General features: G+C 33.4%; 4 protein-coding genes across 8 annotated transcripts; 3 read left to right on the top strand and 1 right to left on the bottom strand.

The window, feature by feature from the left end:
- Positions 1-297: 297 nt before the first annotated feature.
- On the top strand, positions 298-1,839 carry Srprbeta (signal recognition particle receptor beta). The gene is made up of 4 exons (XM_076384786.1): positions 298-462; positions 995-1,161; positions 1,244-1,383; positions 1,451-1,839. Exons 1-4 carry the CDS (start codon positions 369-371, stop codon positions 1,782-1,784), a joined length of 735 nt encoding a protein of 244 aa, XP_076240901.1. The 5' UTR covers positions 298-368; the 3' UTR covers positions 1,785-1,839.
- LOC143183269 (histidine protein methyltransferase 1 homolog) lies at positions 1,083-6,477 on the bottom strand. 5 transcript variants are annotated; one of them, XM_076384784.1, is made up of 6 exons: positions 6,192-6,477; positions 5,731-5,976; positions 5,448-5,608; positions 5,132-5,376; positions 4,948-5,063; positions 4,722-4,859 (listed from the first exon to the last, which is right to left on the bottom strand). In XM_076384784.1, exons 1-6 carry the CDS (start codon positions 6,229-6,231, stop codon positions 4,804-4,806), a joined length of 864 nt encoding a protein of 287 aa, XP_076240899.1. In that variant the 5' UTR covers positions 6,232-6,477; the 3' UTR covers positions 4,722-4,803. The 5 variants fall into 5 exon arrangements, 2 of the variants coding, with proteins under 2 accessions (XP_076240899.1, XP_076240900.1); XM_076384785.1 differs by having other exon boundaries at positions 4,726-4,859; positions 4,929-5,063; XR_013002578.1 differs by lacking the exons at positions 4,722-4,859; positions 4,948-5,063; positions 5,132-5,376; positions 5,448-5,608; positions 5,731-5,976 and adding exons at positions 1,083-1,123; positions 1,200-1,415 and having other exon boundaries at positions 6,192-6,464.
- On the top strand, positions 2,900-4,929 carry LOC143183272 (pyridoxine/pyridoxamine 5'-phosphate oxidase). The gene is made up of 6 exons (XM_076384787.1): positions 2,900-3,038; positions 3,603-3,759; positions 3,842-3,941; positions 4,009-4,062; positions 4,256-4,455; positions 4,535-4,929. Exons 1-6 carry the CDS (start codon positions 2,984-2,986, stop codon positions 4,698-4,700), a joined length of 732 nt encoding a protein of 243 aa, XP_076240902.1. The 5' UTR covers positions 2,900-2,983; the 3' UTR covers positions 4,701-4,929.
- Positions 6,478-7,495: 1,018 nt separating the features above from the next.
- On the top strand, positions 7,496-8,886 carry LOC143182891 (peptidoglycan-recognition protein SC2). The gene is made up of 3 exons (XM_076384209.1): positions 7,496-7,607; positions 7,910-8,236; positions 8,596-8,886. Exons 1-3 carry the CDS (start codon positions 7,502-7,504, stop codon positions 8,841-8,843), a joined length of 681 nt encoding a protein of 226 aa, XP_076240324.1. The 5' UTR covers positions 7,496-7,501; the 3' UTR covers positions 8,844-8,886.
- The last annotated feature ends 756 nt before the right edge of the window (positions 8,887-9,642 follow it).

The raw sequence follows: 9,642 nt of genomic DNA, 5'->3' as shown, positions 1-9,642 counted from the left end.
AAAATTTGATAACTACTATTTCGAATAAAACATTGAATTACCTTTATTATAGACAAATACTGCTACATAATATAAAAATTAACTTTCACTTTACACATGACACCTGACGCTGCTTTAAATTTGATTGAACTTTATCTTGGCTTGTTCCGTATGGTTTTAAGAACACGCAGTTTTGTAGATGGCGAACCTCGTGAGAAATGAATAATTGCTCGTAGCCCTCTGGCGATGAAAGACTTTACTATGAGCTATGTCACTTATAAGATGCATTGATAGCGCACATACACACACGGTATAATAATTATTGACGTGTTTTTAAACGAGTTGCACATGTACACGAGGTGATCTGAAATTAATAGTGTACTGCTACAATGGAAAAATATATAAAACCACTAACAGATCACAATGTGGATTCCCAACTTATGGGGATATTAGCGGCTATAGTTGCTATTATCATTACCATAGGTAATTAAACATATTTGTAGGTTATACTTACCTTATGTTCAAGAAATACTAAAAACATCAAAAATATCGCGAAATATAACAATAATTTATAATTTACGCAAGAAATACATTTTTGGTTTATTTATTATCACATTTGTTAAAATAACATAACAATTTTTCTCTCAAAATGTAAAGTGGACAAAAATGTTTAATTAAAACTATAATTTTACATATTTGTAAATTATAAGATACAGTCTCTTAATCTTTTTTAAAGAATCTTATAAATATATTCATTTATCTAAAATAAATATATATCATAATACCTGCAATAATTGTGAAATAATACGAAGATAGATACGAGAAATGAAACGAACATAATGTTATGATTGTATATATAGTATAAAAATAAGTCCATTTTTAAACCAAGTGTTCCTTAAGCTGTAATCACAGTATTTATTAACTTAAGTCTTTATGGCCATTTATTTGTTATTGATAATTTACCTTTAGGCATTACTATATTCTTTATGAACTTCTATCTTATTTGTTTGTTCAGTATTGTTTGCCATATGGCATAGGAGAAGGTCCATAGTAAATAGTATATTGTTAACTGGTCTCAGTGACGCAGGTAAAACACTGATATATGCACGGTTATTATGTTCCAAATTTATTAAAACACATACATCTGTAAAAGAAAATACAGGAGATATAATAATTAATAATGTAAGTCTTTATCAACATTTTTCATTCAGATAACCTACCACATAAAATGGTAGATTTTCTAAAATGTGGTTTGTATCCATAGCATTCCTTGAAAATTGTTGATATACCAGGACATGAACGTTTGCGCTATAAATTCTTTGATCGATTTAAGTCATCCTCAAAAGGTCTTATCTATGTCATTGATTCAGTAACCTTCCAAAAAGATTATCGGGATGTAGCAGAGTGAGTAAATCTAAAAGACAGGTCATTGCATTCTGAAACAGAAATAGATGATAGATTTGATTTCCAGGTTTTTGTACCATTTATTGGCTGATCCTGCTATTCAAAGAAAACCTGTGCTTATTTTATGTAATAAACAGGATCAAACTATGGCCAAGGGATCTAGTGTTATTAAGAGCATGTTAGAAAAAGAAATGAATTTGTTACGTATGACAAAGACAAACCAATTGGAAGCAACAGATTCATCATCAACAAACATATTTCTTGGTAAAGAGGGGAAAGATTTTGAATTTTCCCATTTGGATTCAAATATTGAATTTGCAGAAGGTAGTGCATTCAATAAAGACCCTGACACCCCAGCAAACATTGAACAATTGAATAGTTGGTTGAAAAAAATTGCATAAAAATATGTACTCATCTTTTTTACAAATAAATTATTTGTTTGTACCTTTTACTTGATTAATCTTACTGTATACTTAGTCTCTTTATTAAATAACGCAAATTTCATACTCTTCCAAAAAATATTTTCCAAGATTAATTACCGACGCAAGTGTTCATTTATTTTAAATAAAATGGTCATTATACTACTAGTTTTCTTACCGGAATTCGAGTTATCATTTATATATTATAGGAACTGTACTTCTTTTTACTAAGAATTGAATTCAAATTTGCCGGTTCATAATATGGCTACTTCTTTTTGCACTGCCACCTAGATCATGTTCGCTATTTTTAAAAACGCATTCGCGGCACTCTGCTAATTTAAATACCTATTCATTTTTTTGAATTCCTTTGATACGTAACGAAGGAATAAATAGAAAAAATTTAAACAATGGTGTCATTTCATTTCTTCTTCAAAGAATTACATTTTGTAATAAATTATAAACTTACACATTTTTTAGTTCCTTGAGCATCTATTTCGTACTACATAATATAAATATTATACCTGCTAAATCTATAAAATCTTTGAAATAAAACTTATAAACCCAGCTACATTAAGCAAATGATTGAAACAGGAAATTCTATCGCAATCAAACGAGGAAATATAGAAACAATTGATACTAATTACGTAAGTAATGGAAAATCTACTATCTCAAGATTATTTACACACGACCCAGTATGAGTAATTACAATGGCGTAGCAATTATTTACTAATGTTGGTGAATAAGCAACATTTTAAATTAGCGTTTACTTTCTTGTGCCTTAAAAACATACAATACGCTATCGAGCTAACACAAATCAAACGTACTATACGTACATCAGCCATACTAATGACCTCGCACTACAGCGAGAGATAACGTAATAATATAACCAACATCAAATATTTTATGTTTTACGACATTGCGCGCCATCTTACGCTAAAGGTGAACGAATTTACAAAGAGGAAGGGAGATAACCTTGAATTTCACAAAACGAGCTCTCAACACGTATCGAACGCGAGTAGTCTTCAGACCAGCGAAGCGAGTTGTCAGTCCGTTTTTACTTTTTCACGGTCTGACAAGCTTGCTCGCTGTCACGTTCCGTGTCAGTGACATTTGGTCTTTTCCTCGTGTCAAGTATTAGCTGTTTCCTTGTCCCACCGATCGAAGACAAGTAGTCTGCCGTCATGTCGTCTGCAAAACTCACCGCTCAGAATGCGAACTACAATGTTGACATTGGAGGTAACGTTGACATACTAATTATTCTGTCAGGCAGAAGCAATTGTTTCCTGTATCGTTAACGAGACTTTGAATGGCGGATGTACGCGCACGCAGCATCGCCATCACGCTCTTCTAAGTCGCTAGAACTCACGACTTTGTCTAGTAACAATTCTTAAACAACTAACAAAATTGGTAAACGTGTCGAACAATTGTAATACAACTTATAACATAAACTTCGAAGTATAATACTGTTAATTTCTTTTACACAAAGAAGTAGTTGTGTATCGCCTTTGGAACACATTTTATCGAACGATTACCCGCGGTAGTAGATGGCGTTTTCCCTACGAGGGTGTACTGGGACTGATAACGATTAAACAGAGATACTATCTTCTGAGATAGTAGGCCCATAAACAAACTTTGACGTTATGTAAATAAATCGATATAACATATGTATGCGTCACTTCTTTCTTAAGAGATTGTAGATTATGGGAACAATCTCACTGCGTGGCAAATTTTAATCAAATCTTTTTCAAGTAAAAGATTGAATGTTGTAAACCCCTTTGTTTTATTTATCTGTTTCACTAGGAATGCGAATGAAATATAAGAGTAAAGACGAAACATTTACTGAGGACAAGCTTGTAAGCAAGGAACCCATTGGCCAGTTTAAGGCATGGTTCGACGAAGCATGCAACACCCCGCAAATATTCGAGGCAAACGCTATGTTTCTTGGCACAGCTACCAAGTAATATCAAGTAAATGATTTATTCCCTCCTCGATCGCGTCACGATTCAAGGAAATATAAAGGGAAACTTGTTTCCTTACAGAGATGGCATTCCATCGGTCCGAGCAGTATTGCTCAAGGGTTACGGCTCAGAGGGGTTTAAATTTTATACGAATTACGACAGCAGAAAAGCCCGCGAACTAGTGAGTGCAAACTTGAGCGAAACTTTATGTATTCCAAGAGTGAAATCTGTATCCAGTTAATTTTTAGGCTGAAAACCCAAACGCAGCGTTGACCTTTCTTTGGGAGCCACTGAGACGAAGCGTAAGACAGCAAATTTTTAGTTTCATAAATAAATAATACTATTTAATTTAAGACTGGATTAGTAGACTCAATAAAGTTGAATTTTTGCCAAAACATTAAGTCATTTAAAAAGTTGTTATATTACTTAATAAAGATAGATGAAAATATTTTCGGATACATTCACAATTGTTTTTAATGTTATTCACTTTTATAGGTACGGATAGAGGGTAAAGCGAAGAAGACTTCAGTGGAGGACTCGGATCGTTATTTTTATAGTAGACCATACTCGAATCAAATAGGATCTATAGCTAGTAAACAAAGCAGCGTGATTGCCAGTAGGCAAACGCTTATCGTGAAAGAAAGGGACTTGGTAGCTCAATTTCCGGAGGGGCAGACTAAGAGGCCAGACTGTTGGTAAGATGGGATCACTGACGATCGCACGATGATCTTGCTACAACATTACTATTTGTAAATGCAACAATCGATTCTTCAGGGGTGGATATATCGTCATTCCACATTCCGTGGAATTCTGGCAAGGCCAAAGCGATCGTTTACATGACAGGATTCGTTTTAGACGACCCAAACCCAATGAAAAAATCGACAATGTCTTGCTTCACCAAGGAGATAATGGATGGGTTTACGAAAGATTATCTCCATAAATGTTAGAAAACAAATTTATAGCGCATTTATTCTATACAAATACCAAAAGTACAATATTTACGTATTAGATACGTGAAAAACGAGCACGAATGTAGGAAAGATTCATGAACATTGCAATTTTTCCTTCCTTGCAATTTTTAGGATTTCTCTTTGCAATCCTGAAATATATACATATAAGTATAATTGTTGCTTCTTTTGAAAAACAAGAGAATATATGTTTGCAATACATTGGTAGCAATTAATTACCCCCTTGACTTTTCCATACTACTTCAACATTAAAAACACCATCTTCCTCTATGAGACTTTGAAACTGTCTCATTCCTCCTCCAACACCGAAATAATAAGTTTTACCAGCAATAAACCTGAAGAGATTATGTAACACGTGATCTAACTCCTAATGGAAATCTGATAAATTTTGTATTATACTTGCCCAACGCCATCTAGTGTTAATTTCTGTTTGAAAACTTCATAAAGCTTTCTATGGTTATCTGGATTATAAATCGTTTCACTTGTGAAAATTAGATCATATTTTAGCGCCCCGTCATTAGATACATTTAACGCTGTAAACGATTCCCAGTCCCCACAAAAAAATTCACACGTTTTTAACGCGTTTTCTCTGTTTTTTGTGTTCAACAAAACATTCGGGATCGTTACATTTTTAATCACCTCTAAGTTCTGTAAAACGATCAATTTAGATGTGACATTTCGTGAAGACAATCGTTGCATGCAACGAGAAGAACACGAACATAATCTTGAAAATGAACTAGGGAATCTTTCCGAAGAGCAATCAAACCAATAATACCGGCGCCACATCCTAAGTCTAACACCATCTTGCCTCGAAAATCGATAAAGTTTTCGAATATGTAATTGCTTAGATCGTAACTGCATTCCCAGATTTTTAAACCACCTTTATATAGGAATTCGAATGATTTATTGCACTTTTATCGTTATCAGTGAAGTAATTTTAAAGTATGTAACTGTTGTTAAAAATAAATGGTAGTTTTTGTGAAAAAAGGAACGATAAACTACCTTCATATTTAGCAGGAACAAGATCAGAATGTTGCGACTCTGCCTCTATGATATTCGCACAATTTTCTTGTTCTAGGTTATGCAATGCCCTTTCAGATCGAATTAATTTTAATTTCAAGCCCGGAAATATTAAAGTCTCTATGTAATCATTATGATCGTATTGTTTCTCGATTTGTGATAGTGATAGTTCGACCTTGGAAGCAGGAATCCAATTAATTGTCGATTTATTCGCATCGACATCTTTCTCTGCAATAATTGGCCTAATTAAAAGTGCTCGCAGCATTGTAATTTGATGTAATGATTCTAGCCTAGCTCATAACGAAGGTTTTATGCATATTTAAAAAGCATATTTAACGGTCAGAGACGCAGAAAACAGTGATATGGACATAACCTTAAAACTCGTTTTCATTGTAAGCTTAAAGCGATATTTAAAAAAGCATTCTAAGAACAATTAGAAATACCTTGGACTTCGTCGTCTTTGAAAAATCCAAATTTAAACATCTTGTACTTCTTTAAATTGCATTTACGTTAAAAAAAAGTTATTTAAAAGGACAAACTAAAGCGCGAAAACGCGATACAGCACAAACAAGTAGTGATCGGCTATAAAGCGCTTCGAATCACTTGCAATATGTTCAGTCTTCAACACTGATAGGAACTAAGGTAAAATTTGTTCTGGAATATATTAAAATCTGAATTAATCTAAAAATTAGACATAATTGTAATATACTTTCATATACTAATAACTTTCTAAAGGATCTTCTAATCTAAAGCAAATCTTACCATTTTCGTATCGCATCCTACGTTATCGATTCAGTTTAAAAGAAGATTAGAGCGCTATGAGCGGTAGGAATTAAAATTATATATTACAAGCATTTCAATGGTAAAAAATTTGAAATATTCACATTTTTTTAATGAAACTATTAACATAAATTTAAAAACTGGTAAGGATTGTGATAAATTATGGTATTGTATTGGTACAATAATAACTATTATTCTATTATATTGTAACATAATTGTAATAAAGAATTATACTGCATATTTGTACATAATTTTAAATTACAGTATTAGATAACATAATTTACAGATCATTATGTATTCCATAATATCTGTACGTAACAACTGATACTAAGGAAGTAATCATTACCTGGTACATTTAAATAAATAATACAATAAACAACGATTGACTATGAAATCCTTATCTCATGATTACTGTAACACTGTATATTCTACCTGTTCAACATGTCTGTAATAATCAGATTCTACGATAGACAATGATTCGCAGAAATCAAAGTACCTTCTGAGCATCGTTAGCTAAAAAATAAAAAAAAGTATTTTTAAATATTTCAATAGAACATTTGTGTGAATTTCCTCGTAAATAGTTGTGTAATATATCTATCCAATGCGCATTTCTATTGCCAGTAACAAACATGTAATTATCGAACGTTGTATCTTATCGTTTAACATTTCACGGTAAATGAACGTTCTCATTATCTTTTAGATTTTTCACCGGTTGCAGATTACAGAACGGTTTCGTATTCATGTTTATAGGGCCAAAATGTTATTATCGTTCATATAAAGCGGAGTAGCGAGATTGTTGTATTCTTGTTTTCACGATATAACCGATTTGAAGAGGGGAGAGGGTTAAAAGACCCAATGTGCGTCTCTGAGGGACTTCCCGGCCATGTTCAATTTTTCGTTTATAAGCTGACGCCGTCTCATGATTACCGTTCAGTTCTACTTTTCACATCAGCCATCACGGTGCTAGGCGACCATGGGATCCTCCGTTTTGTTAGTGAACGTTTTGATCTTAACTCTATTGCTCGACAGCACGGTCCTTTCGTATCCACTCACTTGGGACAGTTTTAAAAATGATACTGGTAGGAAAGCTTTTTGATCCAGTTCTTTATTCCGACAATCCATGTATTTGCACCGAAATTTTTTATAACCACTATACAAATTTCAACCAAAGGAATCATAGCAATTCCATATAGCACAGAGACGTCTTAAAAACGTTATTTGGGAGTACAACTTATTATGAGTAACATGTGTATCTCTGCTCCAGTTCTAAATAATTCCATCCCTTTCGGTCATTGAATTCATTTTCTTCCTGCAGGATGTCTTCAGTATCTTAGTCATTGATAATGATCACATGTATAAGATTACAATGTTCTCTGTCTAGGTGTGCCAAATATTGTCAGCAGAGAAGAATGGGGAGCCAGATCACCTGTGCAGCGAGTACCACTGCCAGTCACACCGACACCTTACGTTGTGATCCATCATGGAGGCATCCCTAAATACTGCCATGACCAGAAAACCTGCTCTGCTATCGTCAGGTCCTATCAAAACTACCATATGGACGATCACGGTTGGTTTGACATCGGCTACAGCTTCGTCATCGGCGAGGATGGGAACGTCTACGAGGGCCGAGGCTGGGACTATGTTGGAGCACATGCACCCGGGTACAACAGTCAAAGCATTGGGATATGCGTTATCGGTGACTTCAGTGGTAAGTGCTTTATATTTTAACAATTCCAGTACCTAGTATTACGCTAATATAATATAGTCATGTATTTATAAATGTGTGAAACGTGTTGTACACAATTTTTAAGTACTGTAACTAAAGCTGTCGTACTTGAATAAGACCACGGCTGTTTATGACTAGCAGTAATTTATTTTGTAGGAGATAATTTTTCAAATAAGATATCACGATAATCTGATATAAAAGATAAGATTCGTATAAACACGAGATGGACATTTAAAGTTTGATCGTTGCAAGGAATCTCAGATATGCTATAAATCGCGTCTTCTTGAAATCTCAATACAAATAAATTATTGTGGGATTGACACGTGTGCCATTCTGTGCAGATTTTCTTCCAAACAAGGCTGCTCTGAAAGCTCTAAATGCTCTCATCGATTATGGAGTATCTCTGGGAAAGATTAGTGAAAGTTACCATGTGCTAGGACATCGACAAGCGAAAAACACTTTGTGCCCTGGAGACGAATTTTACAAATATGTGGTAACGCATCCTCGATGGACAAGTAATCCTATACCAATAGCTGCCGTGACAACTACTAGCACAGAAACAAACACTCTTGTAAATGTAATTCGATGAGTATTAGCAAAGAAACGCGCTGCAAGTTTGATAAAAACTGTTTTAAATCTACCTTAAGGCAATTGATGCACAAAAGAGTATTCTTCCTTAAGATAAGATCTTTCGTTCTATAGCACCTGCGGAAATATTGTTTGAGAATATTTAGAAGAAACATTTTTGGAGTAATATTTAACTATACCCTAAAATCTACCACAATATTTGCGTCATACATGACATTGTTGAATTAATGACAAATAGATAATTTTCTTATGCTGGTATTATGTGTTATTTTCCTAGAATACATTATTTAAGGAGAATCTGTCAGACGATAAGTTCTCGCATCGATGTACCAACTCCTGTGTCGTCAAACAAATTGTGTTTGTTTATTAACCGAATGATACCTACGTATTATGATCTACTAAATATAATGATAGTGAATAAGAATCATTACGAGCAATAGTAGTATTTAATGTTCCTATAAAATCAGCTTATCATATTTATATTATGTGTAAGTACGTACTAAAGTAAACAACCACGCGAGGCATTGATAATTGTTCATTCATCTAGGTACTTGTAGATATGTATGTAATATAAATCAATTAAAATCGATTGTTGTGAAGTCATTGTTATTTCATTAAAAACCTGTTTTCCTAGACATTTTTTCAAATCCACTCTTTACTTTGTAAATGACATGCATTTTACAGAGAAGTACTGAATAATACTTGACATTATATTTATATTTTGTAGTAAGAATTTCTGAAACTATGTACATATATTTAGAAATAGTCTTTTCTTGTAAAAAGTAAAATATAGGTAGTAC

The sequence above is a fragment of the Calliopsis andreniformis genome, chromosome 9 (genome assembly GCF_051401765.1).
Source record: "Calliopsis andreniformis isolate RMS-2024a chromosome 9, iyCalAndr_principal, whole genome shotgun sequence".
NCBI classification, from domain to species: domain Eukaryota; kingdom Metazoa; phylum Arthropoda; class Insecta; order Hymenoptera; family Andrenidae; genus Calliopsis; species Calliopsis andreniformis.
The sequence above is the reverse complement of the archived record's forward strand: the minus strand, read 5'-3'. Positions and strand labels throughout refer to the sequence as shown.